A 14,636-nucleotide genomic window follows, 5' to 3' on the forward strand; every position below is an offset into this window, starting at 1 on the left:
AAGAGAGAGATATTTGTTTAAAATTTACGTTACGAATAATTGAATTCACTTGTTCGCTTCATTTGTATCATCTTTCGAAAAATTTATATCAAGGCTTCAATTTTTTATGTACTTACAATATATCGCTAAATTTTTGGACTAGCATATTTTCCTTGTTTATCGATCGCGATTTCATTGTTCAACGTGAATCACGTTCTTTAGGAAAAACAGTGGAATTAGAACGCGATATCAGCGAGAGGGAAGGAGAGGAGAAAGAGAGCAGAAAACACGTACGAGCAATGTGGGAAGCTGCCATTGAACATCGCGAGAAATGCAATCAATTCCTTAAAGAACACAATTGTTTGCTACGGATTTCTGCTCTCCTATTCGGTTATGTTACATCGGAAATAGTTGGCAGTGTACAGAGAAGATTGGATGGGTTTCTTGCCCGCGCTTGCGCATATCCATGATAATGTAATTAGTTTAACCGTGCTAGCCATGATGTTGTAATTTGTACGAACGATCAATTTGATATTTTTTGTCTTTTTGTAGTTATTATTTTGCATCAGTAATACGCCTTATCTCTCTTGTATACGCTTTTAAGTTTAAAGTTTAATCTCAAAGATCGGACGATGCTCTTGAATGAGCAAAAGTCACCAACGGGAGACAGGGTAGGAGGGAAGAAAGGAAATGGGAAGAAGTACCGTTTAGACCATCGAGACGAATAGTCTCGAGAGGCGAACGCATTAGAGGGTAGAAAAAAAATTTCAAGGCAAGCAAACTTTCGCAAAGGAAAAGGGAGACAGAGGTAGAAAGAGGAAGGATTCGAAAATGTTGAGCTTTTCGACGAGAGTTCCGCGGGGAATTCGAGCACGATCGGCTCGGACCTATTTCGCGATTTTCTTCAGACATGCCATCAGCGGAATGACAAATGGAGGCTGCGCCTTTTACCCGCCTTCGATTATCCCCTCGTCTTTGGTTCACTCCCTTTCTCTGCTTTCTCTATCCTCGCTCTCTCTCTTTCTTTAACTCTCGTCAATACCGGTGTTTCGTGGTAGCTCGAGCCGAATGGTGCGTTTGTTGCCGAGAAAATCGATTACCGACCCTCAGAGAGGGTGCATGGCACGATTTACTATAAGATCTATGGTACTCCCGATTCGTCGAACTTGTGCAAGGGTGCTCATGAATTTTTGAATAGATTCGCGTTCGACTCATGCAGAACTCTCGCCCGCTTCGAGAAGTTATTATCTTCCGACGCTATCGCGTCTGTAATCAGCGATGAATCATCATTGTCGTTGTATACTTAGATTCATCCACCTCTTATTCGTGTATTTGTTGTACTTTACTTTTCCATTTTGCGTGACATCTGTACCGCTTCTCGCTGTGATATTACAGAAATTGAAGTTTCTCTATCTCCAGACATTCGGGATTAAGCGACGCGCGTGCGTATTTGGAGATTAAACACGGGACTCGTTGACAGTGGAAGGTATTTCGCTTATGAACGTAACTATGTGCGAGTGTACGAAAAGCACACGAAAGTGCTGTATATTGCCTGTCTCGACAAACTGTCGACAAACATATGCCATGAAGTCGCCGAACCGACGTTGCATGATCAACTATGGAAACCTCATGCTTCGATAAGGATTTATTCAATTTAAGAAATCAGTCCATCTGTCGGATCATCCGTCGTACGAGAAATATCGAGCGATTAACAAAGATCGAATTATCAAACGTCTATTAACGGAAACAGAAATCGGAAATCGACAAAGTCATTTTACGACCGTCTACTGTCGTTATATTTTGCGAGTTTAAATAAAGCAAAGCCGCGAATATTCATTTCATCCAGTATCGCGTGTAGATTCCTGTCCGAATATTATACGAGATGAGGGGCAGGTTCTGCAGGAGTATCGACATATCAGCCGAACACAAAATAATCTCGCTTCCCGGCAATGGCATACATCGGAAATACACACGGACGTATTCTATATAAATATCGCGTTTCACAAGATCTGGCGGATTAATCGTTAAAGCTCGTTCGCGCGTTAAATCGAGACATACGAAACAAAACGGATGTGGATTTTTAACATTGTGGTCGCGTTATACGATTACCATTTGTATTTAATCGGGATTTAATCTTTCTTACGCGATATCAGATATCAACGCATCATGTTTTCAGCATCAACGAAACCCGAAAGAGGAAGGAGTTGAAACACATGACGGAGCATTTCGCTTATGAGGCTGGGAGGGTTTCGGGAATCCGTATTTCGCGAAAATCTCGACTCCGAATGGTTGTTGTTCGCATACCGCGACACAATAGCGGTCGTCTCGACAAGAACAATTTCGGCTGTCTTGAAATATCGCTGCAACGAGCGGAGACAATCGCGATACTCAATGACGCGGAAACAGTGCAGTTCATCCCTCTCGGATCCGTTGTCTTGTATCGTGCACAAATTCTTGTGAAATTCGCTTCGTTATTTTTGTCGTCGTATTTAATTCGTATCGGAATATTTCTGTAGCGAATCTGAGTCTTGTAATACGATTTTGTCGCAATATTTAATGGGACTGAAGGCAAATGCTCTTGGCGGAAAATATCTTGCTGTACAATTCAGATTTGTATTTAAGGTGCTGAAGAAAATAAAAAAAACCAAGTTAATGACAAAAATCATGTTTGATAAAAAATTAAATATTTAAAAATTGAAACTTTTCAAAATTCGCTTTCTTCAAGTTCAAATGTATCTTAATTGTTGTTCTCGGCGTTTTATTTTATATTAGCATTATTCTTGTTTGCGAGGCGCAATTATCGCATAAATATTGCCTCTTCGATACTCGTCTAACCACAATTAACGCGGTGCGAATAGGTGGTTGGCGGTTTCTTGGCGCGATAGTTTCTCCTCGATGAAAAGGCAAGCGCCAGGCTCCTTGCGGCTTAATACTTTACCTTAGTGCATTTACACGTGCACCTTAACCGCGTCTCTGCGGAGGCAAGTGAAGCGGGCGGTGCAGGGGCGAGGAATTTACGAGCTGTAGGAATTGCATGGGCGAAAATTTCTCGTGACGTACGTCGCATCCGACCTTCGGTGCGAAGCGGTCGACTTGCGCGAAAAATGCCAGCGCGAGAGAGAAGCCAAGTAGCGACCCCCCGTAAGACACGTCTTCATAAAGTCTGCTCCGAAGAAGCGACTCATCTTTTCGTCGTGGTAAGATGGAAAAAAAAGAAGGAAAGAAGAGAGAGAGAAAAAATCGCCGGAATTAAGTTTCGACGTGGCGGCAGTGCCTTATCGATCTGCGGAAGAAAATACCGCGGCTGGTTTATTAGAAATTTTCCTCGCCGCGAGTCTTTTTCGTTTGGGAAAAAAATACTTTGGGAATAGAGATTTTGACAAAGCATCGCGACGCACCAAAGGAACGTCGTTTAATCACCGCTATCCTAAACGAGTAACATTATCTACATCCTTGGAAAACGTGCATCGGAAAATTCGACTTTCAAAGTCGGTCGTTAATTAGTTCGGATAACGAAAGCCGCGCTTTGTTCGGTTGGCCACGTGAAACTGCCACAGCTATTAACATCGCTTTCTCTGTCGACGATAACAATAGAGTTTGGTTACTCGTACAGCTTCATTAAAGTGTCTCAAAAAATGCATCTTGGTATTACCTCGAAGAAGATAAATTCCATGTTGGGTGTCTAAAATTACGGGTTATTACTATCACGGAATCGATTTACGACTGGCCAAAAACTCGGTCTTATTTTACCCCAGGATAATACATCATTTTTCAACATTAATTCTGCCTTTTAACAGTAGCTATGCTTCTCGTTTAAACCGAGAAATTAAAGATTGTTTATTCGCACAATTTATTGTTTTTTTTTTACTAAAATTTTTACGTTGAAACAACGAGTCATACCGGCAATAATGACCGATAAATCTTTTTTTTTTTATTTCTTTTTCCCATTTATTATATCGTTGATCTCCTCTCTCTCTCTTTTTTTTTTGGTTCTCGCAAGTAGCCGAAAACGTCCTCGTGATTAAAGCGAGAGAGAAAGGAAGCTATAGTATCTTCGTTCGCGTGAATATATGTTAATATACACGCGGGTACGCTATTAAACTTCTGCTGGAAATCTCGCTCCCGTAACTTTTAATCCTCTTGCGCGTATATATTTCAAGAGGAAAGTTGAAAGAAGTTTTTAATTTTTCGCTTGCATTCTCCCTCTCAAACATTAATCTCTTAATTATTTTGTTGTGCTATTCGTGTGTATCAAATTCATTAATGGAACAATCCACTTATCCAGATATAAATGATTAAAGCTAAAATTTATTATTTCCGAATTGGCAGAATTACCAATTAGATTAATTTTCTTTTCTAAATCGAATTATTTAAATTTTATTCCCAGAAGTTTCCAAAATAAATTTTCTCTCAAGAATGATTCGATCAAAAAGAAATCACGTGGAGGTTTTTTCCGGTACAAATTGACATTGAATCTACGGCTCGTTAATTTCCCTAGAGTCATTCCAAGAATGTCGAAGGATTCGTAGACATCTTGTAGAACCACAGGACGCGACCTTCGAAACGAAACTCGGGGGAGAATCGTGGCATCTTCTATTCTCTCTCTCGCTCCAGGAAAAACATTCGTCATCGTTGCTTCCGACGGTTGAGAGAGTGGTTTTGATTCCGTTGCTTTCCTCTTCCTCTCTTTTCGCCGTCTCGTAGAGTCTCAGCTGACAGACTTGTAATAAAGGGTTAAGGCGCGAGCATTAATCAAGACGTAACAGACATTAGTAGGAAATATCTCAGCAGTCCTGATATAGGCACCCCTGGCGAAGAACATCTCGCGAAACTTGTGAGAGATTGTTTTTTAAAACGATAGATCCGCCGAAATTGATTTCACTAAATTATACAAAATATATCTAATTTGTCGAAGCAACGTGAGTAAGCGACAAGGTAATTATGAGCGGATTCTAGAAAATTAAGAGAAAAAAATAATCCAGTATTAGAAAATTCTCAAATAACTGAGTTTTTTGTTATTAGCGGGATAAATTATTTTATATTACTTTGTATAAAGTATTATATTAAACTGAGTTAAATGTAATATCTCAGAAAAAATATATATGGAAATAGAAAAATATATTTTAGATAATTACAAAGAAAAGGAAGCTTCATTTTAGACCTATTTAGACCTATGGCTCCAAGAAATAAGAATTATTGAAACTGTAAAATTTACGTATATTTTTCCAAATTATATATTAAACTTTAAAAGAGAGAAAGTGTCTCTATGGTTATCGAACTTTGTGACGTTGGCAGTTTCACATCAAAGTCGATTCACGCTATGCGTCACGTCAACGTTACATCAATATCAATGTCGTGAATGGCACCTCATCGCGACGTTTCTATGATCAAATTTCTATTTGTTCGAAAGTGAAAGCCATCTGTCTTGGCTATATGATGCATCATGATCAATAATTATTAATATTTAACATAACATGATTATTTTATTTGATTAAAATAGCAATATTTATACAATCATAATCAGCAGTGTCATGTTCGAGTTTTAGAAATTGGTAATTCAATTAGTGCGTAAAGCTTTCTGAATGAGAGACCAATCATTTCTCCAACTCGAATTATAACGGTCCGGGCACCCTCTGTACAATAAGAGCGTCTCTTTCGTAGAAACGGACTACACGGCTGGAGGTGCCACGCGTTTTAATGTTCGCGATATTTCAGAAACTGACATACAGCATTAAGAAGACGTTGAACGGAATGACGCGAGCGGCTCTTCCGCGTTCCGCGCGTGCTGCAGGCATCGCCGGCCATCAGCCGCGAAGCGCGGGAGAAAAGCGAGAATTTATTCGATTCCATTAAAGCTAATCTCTCGCCGTCGCGAGATAAGTTCTCTCGAATTAAGTCGTGAAATATGATTCGCTTTGTGCCACAGCTTCCACTGCTTTCCTTCCTTCTCCCTCTCTCTTCCCCTCTTTCCGCTGTATATTCGCATATTTAATATTACTTGATTACGACCGCCGAAACGTAAATGGGAATAATAATTCGCCTTGCTGCGAGTTGGCTCGTCCGACTTTACGAATTCGCCATTTCCACTTTTAGCAATATCGAAAATCGAAATGCACCGATGAAATTGCCATTATTCGTATTAATTTTAAATTTAGAAATTTGTATAATAAATCCTGTTTTTTTGCCTATTTCTCTTTCCTCTTTCCTCTCTAAATTTTTCGTAAATGTAATGAATATCTTCGTAGAAAAATTATTTTGTAAAAGAATATTGTATTCTGGACATTGGAATTAAAATGATTGGATCAATTTGTGCAATTTCTCATGTAAAACTAGTCGATCAATCTCCAAAGCACTTTTAAATTTCCGAAACGTACGGTGAACAGTTAGTGCAAATAATCCATTTCAATTTTTCGGTACGTTAAACCGATGCCGCTTGCATGCCACGATTGTAATTTGAATGTAATACTTGGTGTCAGAGTCGCGACAATAATTTCACGCGGAACGCGCGAATTGTCACTTGGATATATATTTATGAAGCGGGACTCTTCTCGGACGAAGTAATTCCCTCTGAAGTGAGATAGCTCTTCTTTTTTAAGTCCTTAAATTTCGTCCTGGTGACACTTTGCATCTCTCCTTTGTCAATTTAGTCTATTTTCGGTTGATGAATAGAAAGAAATAATTCAGTTGTCGATGCTTATTCAAAGGCGAAAAATAGTAATTCACTTGTTCAATCTTTCAATCGAAAGAAAATTAATTGAAATTTTACGCAATTATTATTAAATATATTTTTTTCGAAATACAAGCTAAAATTGAAGTTTGCGCGTATACATGAGTCACTTATTTTATAAAGTATTAAAAGAGAAGAGAATTTGAAATTTCTGTTAAAATAGATGCACGCTGTAGTATATATACATATATATTAAAAGTCAATTATGTATTTTAACTTGTTCTAAAATTTGCTGTATGTCACTTTCGAAATAAATGACAGATGTCTTGTTCATTTTTTAAATACGTTAATTTTTGCATGTACATTTCTTCCTTTATAAATTTGCCCTTTCAGTTTAACACAATTTTCTTTTTATTCACATAATGGAGAGAGAGAGAGAGAGAGGGAGGAGGGAAACAAGTTTCTATTTTTTTCTTAAAATATGCTTAATATGGTTATATTGTATTTATATGTATTTGTAGAACACTCTGTTATATATATTTTAAAGAACTTTTCTCAGAGTGTTATAAAAGAAAGAAGAAATAAATTTTATGTCATTTCTTATCAAACTAATATCGCATGGAGTACTGGTTCGATCAGAGATGCTCGCTTAAAATTTACGAGCCACGTGGCATACGTGTTATGACGAGGACGAGTCATACTTGATGTACCAATATTCGTAGGTATGAAACCTTTGTCGACGTTTTATTAAATCTGCGAACTCTGCGGACCGTTTTGCTGCCGGTGCAACGAATATGTATTTTTCGTTGTATTAGATCAGCCTTCTCTACTGATGTTTTCAAAGAGAACATTGCAAACCTAGGAATGTCATTTTAGAGAGAAAAAGTATATATATATTATTATACTTATTATACTATTAAAATAAGTATATATATTATTATACTTATTATATATATATATATATATATATATATACTATTATATATTATATTATAATATATATATTATTATACTTATTATACTATTAAAAAATATATATATTATTATTTTATAATATATAAGTATATATATTATAAAATTACACGATATAACAATATTTCTTACAGTTGGAAAACTGCACTTGAACTCTGCCATCATATAAATCAACGTCAACACGATATATTTTTATTACGTGATAGATTTCTCTACAGATTTATTTTTATATAAATATAAAAAAAAGTTTATAATTATTATATATTTTTAGAAAAATATTGCGATATATAATAGATCGTTTTTGAAGGATAAGTGATAGGTAAACCGATAACACTGCACCTCGTATGCAATCTACGGGGATTTCGCCAATCGGTACACATCCTCGGGTAATCATTTAATGTCAATATTCCTTCGGACTTATGTTATCCGGATACCGAATGATTTATCGGTCGTATACCGGGAAAAGCGTCATCTCCTTTTGTTGTCGTAAAGACGAGAGGGAGTCAAGTTCGCGGGGGAGGAAGAGGTTCCGGCCGGAAAGACAACGACTGTCATTAGCCGATAAATAAAGGTAGTAAATAATTTCCCGCGGACCGGAAAAAGAGGTTTTATTCGCCAGCTCTTTCCCTCCCTTCCGGACTTCCTACTTTAAGTGCCGACTTAAAGTCCCATCGCGCTCCGGAAACTTTCGATCGCGATGCACTGCAATTATCGGAAAGACTTTGAATTTATTGTCGATGAAGAAGGGATTTTCGTAAGTTGGTGGTATTTTTCTAATATTGGAATCCTTCTCTCCTCCCCTTCCTTTATTGTTAAGAATTACGAAGTGGAAGTTGAATGCGCCAACATCAATAGGATTAAAAATAATTAATATAAATATAAATTATTAAAGCTATATAAATATACGTGCGTATCTTGTTAACGAAATGAAGTACAATTCGCTCGTTTATTATTAGTTTCAATAGCAAACTCAATAATGTTTTTGACGACTTGGAAATTTCATTTCCAATTACAAATCCAATGTAGAAATATCGCGGGCGTACGATTTGGATCTTTTGAGGATCAAAAATCGATAAAACGCAATAAAGTACTGTAAAAGGGCGATACCCGATAATCGGAAATATTTTCCGTTATTTCCCTCAGGTAAGATCGAAACATTATATGCAAGTCGTATTACCATTCCACGCGTCGTCGTTTCGCGGATACGTGCCCGGAAAGTATATACGCTACACTTTTCGCAGACAGATAGTTACATGCATGCGGGTGGAACGACCGAACGCACAAAAAGTCCGTGTGAGATCCGCGAAGACAGAAATTGTCGAGATTTACATTCCAGATTCGAGGCATATTCGAGCGTGAAGGCACCGAAAATTAATGGTTCGTTGAATTTATAGCCGAGTTTGGTACATCCGTGCCTGTCGAGCTTATCTTGTAACACCGCGTTTAACGATTTCTCCTCTCGTCCTCCTTGCACGAAGACACACGCGTCATTAATCTTTAACAATTGGAGAAGTTTCAACGTAACAATGGTTTAATATAATTTCCCGTGAAAACATTCGAGAAAATCAATCTTAAAATAATGAAAACATTTAAGTTGTAATCAATTATATGATTTATTTATATAATCCCGTGATATTTTACTTTAAAATTGTGAAATTTTAAAAGTAGCTTACGTTATTGAACTGCACATAAAATATATTTTATGATCGTATCCTTTTTTATATACTCAGGTTTTTTCTTTCCTATTACATCATACATTATTTTAAAAATCAATCATATATGTATTTAATATTTTTATTGAGAAAAATAGATCGACTGCAATCGATTAAGTAATTTATGTCAAAAAGACATTTCTCTTTTCGAAGAGAAATCGCCGTCAAAATTGCCAGGAAATTATTAGCTCAAGGATTGTCGCTTTTAGGCGCTATTATCCTTTTGAATTTGGGCATGGTTAACCGGACTGATCGCGAGTAGTCGAGCGTTAACGTTGACCGAGGCGCAAAGCAGTCTTCGTCCTCGAGTCTTCGTCCTTGTTCGCGACTTTCGCGGATTAGCAGGGCGCTCGAATGTCGGTCGTCGGGAACAATGAGCGAGCGGATTAACGGGTTTTGAAGCGCGGGGCTATCGTGGCTGTTTTCTCGTGTTGGAAGGCGACGAAGCGAGCTGTAGAGTAATTAACACGACATCGTCGCCGGTGCGAATATACCTAACCCCGGTTACATTGCAATGACGACGACCTTGCGTCGCGCAATGCGCTTCTACGTACATACACGTACACACATGTGCTCGTACATGTGGTTTGCGCGTTACAATGCATGGTATTTCGCTGTAATCGGCGAGCAACCGACCATGGAAGTCTATACGCGTTCGTTTCGACATACGGCGCCTTTCGTTCGTTTTCGCCTTTCTGTTTTCCGACGTATTTATTCGGGAACGGAAATGTCCGAAAAACTCGACCGAGCTTGTAAATTGTATTTCGACGTGATTGATACAAGACTTCATGCGTGATAAATAAAAAATGTAATAATCGAGTAGTATCTTGTATTATGACAAGAATGATGATACGCAATCTTGTTTAATGCAGTTTTGTAGTCAGTCGGCAAATGTGATGTACGAGCAGATCGCAGTTCGCAATTACTTCGCATTGTGCAGCGATTCAATTTATAAGATAACTCCGATTCATCAAGGAAACACACTGCCACAAAATGCGTCCAAATGATTTAGTATAACATCTTATATTAGTATAATATAATTTTGTTTCTCATTTATTTTTTAATTTCTCATTTAATTTTTTATAATATAATATAATTTTGTTTCTCATTTAATTTCTTATACATAACAAAATACTTTTTTTCTAATTTTAAGAGATTTTTTCCTGATTTATGCACATGTGTCTCATTTGTACATATAAAATTTTAATTAAATACATATTTTTTCATTTACTACATTACACGGCGACAGTACTCTCATTTCGATAAATCTCGAGTAAAGCTCGTAGAAAAATGTTGTAGAGTTTTTTAGAATCATCATAAAATAGGAATTTACTTCTATTTGGCAAGGGTGAAAAATTTAACAAACTCAATGGTCCTGACGAAACTGATGCTGGATTAACTGGCTTAGGAATAATGGCAGCAGGATGCTGTGGAATAATTTAACGGGACGCCGTGCCCCGTCGAACAATTCACTTGTGTAACTTGTTAATCCTATAAAATGCATATGTAACCAACGTTACGTAACCGGTACCTAACTAGTTGTAACACACGTCGCCTTGATATGAATTTTCCGCTTATTGATTTAGAAGCAACAACAATCAATTTTATAGCTCGCAGTTGTAAAATTAAAAAAATCCAAATGCTGATTATATACATAATTTTCGATATTTAAAGTTGTACATATCAAGACGTATTTTGATTAAAAAATTTAAGGGTATACAATTATTTTTACTGCTGTGGAATGCATTAAACATTAAAAGATTAAATTATTTTTATTTTTATTGCATTTTAAAAACTAAAATTTGTCTCGTGCATTAATATTTGTTTAAAAAACAAATTTGTTCATTGTTTCATCGTTTTTAAGTTTATCAATATATTGTTTTTAAATAGATAATAGATAATAAATAATAGACAGATCATGAACAAAACTAATTATTCAAAATAAATGTCAAATTATAATTTTTATTTTCTTGTACAAGTGTGTTAAAAAGATGACATGTTATTCCATATCCGAATAATGATAAAACGATTCAAATTGTCAATTATTTTCGCGGCCTAGCGTGGCTTTGATACGTGTTTATAACGGAGAAGACAGCGACTCGGCAAACGACCAAAGTAGAATTAACCAACACTCGCTACCGGTATTCGAGAGCGAGAATGTACCTGGTTCTAATTAACACGACATTGCTGTTACGCCCACTCGATCTGTATGACACGAGGACACGTTGTAAAATTTGCGGTGCCGTATTTCAACAGGACCTCTTATAATATTAATGTAAAATACGATAGTAATGACAACTATGCATTCTCGTTAATAAAAATAAATCTCTAATTGAAACTATTAATTCAACCTCGAAATTACCAATTGTATAATTTCAATTTGATGAATTCGAGAACCGATACATTGGGAATTTTCATGAATAGAGATCGAATTATTGGGAACGCAATATCGGTTATTGCAATTATGCCGAAAATGAATTATATTACTTAAACACGCAATTTTATCGATATATCAGGGAAAAAGAGGTAAAGAGAATATATTAGATTATTTCTTAAAATAGCTCGAGTATTATATATTAGATTGCTGTCTTTTATATTATCTGAATTATTTGACAGAACTCAAGGCACTATTTTATAATGTCTGTAAAATTAATAAAAACTGATATAATGATTCTTTCTTAAATTTAGAAACATTTTCAAAAATAGAACAAGTTTTCTTCTTCTTTGCAGTTTGATTTGAGTCTTTAAAATTATAAATGTGTATATATTACACATTTAATATAAATAAGGTATTCAATTCTTAACAATTACAATTTGTATGAAAATTGATTTGAATTTAATTAATAAATTTTTAATTAATAATTAAAATAAAATAATTTTTAAATAGAATAATTTTTTAAGACAAACTTTTACACGATAAAGAAAGACACGAAAGGAAAATATATTTATGAGTTCTTTTTTTGTTCACTCATTGTCAGCCTCCTCGAAATACTATAGAATACTATAGAATTTAGCCGCGCTTTACAAACTTGTGTACTTTTGGTCATCGATTCTCCGGGTCATCCCGCTATCGAGCTTCTTCCGGTCTTCCGGCACGCGGTAACGAGATACGGCGGGGGGCATAATAAATTTCACGCAAAGCATAATGGAACGTTGCACTAAGTCGCGATATCGGACTCGCTCGCGGCTAACGACGTAAAAATAGAAACGGAGTGCGGTCCGGCAAAGCTCTCTCGCTTCGCAAAAGGAGCAACGCGAAAGGGGCGACGCGTCGGCGTCGCCGCGCTCTCGTAAAGCGGCCAGATATGCGAGGAACCACTAACTTAATGATTTATGTCGCGCATGCAACGTCGCCCGCCATTCCGAATCTTATGTTATACGACCACCGCGTCGCGTTACATATCTACCATATATACACATATGTATACGTGTGTACATGTGTATACATATATATGTATGTACGTATACCTCCCCCGCCTCCCCCATCACAGATTATCCCCCGCTGACCTAACTGAAACTTATCGTTGCCGCGCGATAAGAAGAGAACGGCCAACTTCGTGCTAGCTAACCCGTCTACCCGCGAACTTTGCCGGAAGATCGTCGTCGAGTTCCAGCTGTTACCGGAAAATACGACACGAGCGACGGAAAACCCGACGGAACAAATTTCGGGAAATTCCTACAACGTTTGCCCGCGAGTATTTTTCATATAAATATAATCGTGTTACATATTTCTTTCCGGATATAATCAAAGAGTGAGAGAGAGAGAAACTTCAAATGCGCGGAAAAATTCAATTCAAGAATGGAGGATTTAAACGGATGAGTGTAACTTAAATTGACGAGTGATCGATTATACCGACGATGAAACTTTCATGAGGTTAATTACTTCTGCCTATATTATTCCTGGCCGCGGGCATCGATGACATAAACTCCTGTGGTTCGCCGTGCAAAGTTTCCGCGTGAGAGAAATCGTGTAACAACGCGCGCGTTTCCGATAGCGGACGTTGTTACACGGTAACGGCATTGCTCTTAATGGAAGTCCCACATTGGCGGTCTTTGATGTACCGCCCACGTATAATATATATGTCCACATGCGGAAACTGCGGACTTAATTTTCCTCGCGAGTCTAATGTGACTCGGCATGCGTAACATCGTTAAATTCAATTGTTGAAAATTATGCGCGAATCTCTCACACGAGATTGTTTTCGCTCTATCTCATTTTTAATGGCTATTGACGTGCGGAGAATTTTCTTTTAATTTTTTAAATTCTAAATAGAGAAGTATCATTTAAAGTTATCTGAATTATTTAAATGTTTCAATCGAGACTAATTGATACTTGAATATTTAATACCGATATATAATTTCCAATTGTTTAATGAAGTATTAATAAAATATTAATTTTTATCGGGAAATAATTTACAGCTACTTTGTAAAATCTGTTACAGAAATCAACGATGCGCCTTTAACGAGCAATTCATCCCTCGTATATATAAATAACGCCTCGCAGCTGATGATGAGAGGAAGCGATGCTCGACAAATAAAGTTCGACGAACAGTGAGTACCTCATTCTTTTCGCTTTATCATCGTTCCATCGAACAATTTGCAGCCGGTATATGACTAACGAGAGACGTGGCAATAGCGGTATACAATAATTAGATAATCCGAAAGCAGCCAGCAGCCGATGGACTATCGCGATTTAATTACCCGGCTCATTTCCCGCGGGACCCGAGAAAGCTCTCTTTCTTTTTCGATAAAGAGACTTTAATTCCATTCCCATCGAAACAGCAACGGTTGCACGCCGCAACGCTATAACGTTGCCCGTATTTCCGCTCTATTCATTCATCGTCCTCCCCCTCCCCGCAAATCCACCCTCTAGGTTGCCCCCAATCCGCACTTCGTTATTCACGAACGACTGGCGCAGGAAGCCCCCGGTATACTTTTTCCCTCATATCCCCACCCGGTAAATAAATAACGGAGCAACGGATTGCAAATATCTGTTCGACTGTCGGATGTGAAATATTGCCGGAATTTGCATCGTAAACTCGGTTATCCCGTTGGCTCTTTCGTGCACACACAACGGAACACCTGAAATCCCTCCTCAAATAAAGGAGCGAACTTTGTGAGCGAGAAGAAAAACGGGAGAAATCACGGACAAAATTTCGCGAACGTACGTACCTCCTCTGTCAACGGCGCGTTGACGGAAACGGGGGAATAGAAGTACGTGATTTCTGATTGTAAAACAGAGAGCGACTAACGCACTCGTGCGTGTTTCTTAAGTATTTCCACAGTTATATTTCGCAGGAATCTGA

The 14,636-nt window shown here is 37.3% G+C and overlaps 2 protein-coding genes across 6 annotated transcripts in view; one reads left to right on the forward strand and one right to left on the reverse strand.

Annotated features, from left to right (window-relative positions):
* The window catches only part of Mrps24 (mitochondrial ribosomal protein S24), a 127,103-nt gene that overhangs the window by 62,257 nt on the left and 50,210 nt on the right, over positions 1 to 14,636 (forward strand). For all 3 annotated transcript variants that reach the window (XM_083107027.1, XM_083107028.1, XM_083107030.1), the window contains exon 2: positions 13,773 to 13,881. In XM_083107027.1, the coding sequence (XP_082963153.1) occupies positions 13,773 to 13,881 (109 nt within the window). The remainder of the gene's footprint in view (positions 1 to 13,772; positions 13,882 to 14,636) is intronic.
* Positions 1 to 14,636, reverse strand: part of Tsp26a (Tetraspanin 26A) — a 105,646-nt gene that overhangs the window by 45,339 nt on the left and 45,671 nt on the right. The gene's annotated exons all lie outside the window — the stretch shown is intronic.

This window comes from Camponotus vicinus, unplaced genomic scaffold (assembly GCF_025532165.1).
Source record: "Camponotus vicinus isolate PSW18456_S1 unplaced genomic scaffold, iyCamVici1.0 SCAF_8, whole genome shotgun sequence".
In the NCBI taxonomy this organism is placed as follows: domain Eukaryota; kingdom Metazoa; phylum Arthropoda; class Insecta; order Hymenoptera; family Formicidae; genus Camponotus; species Camponotus vicinus.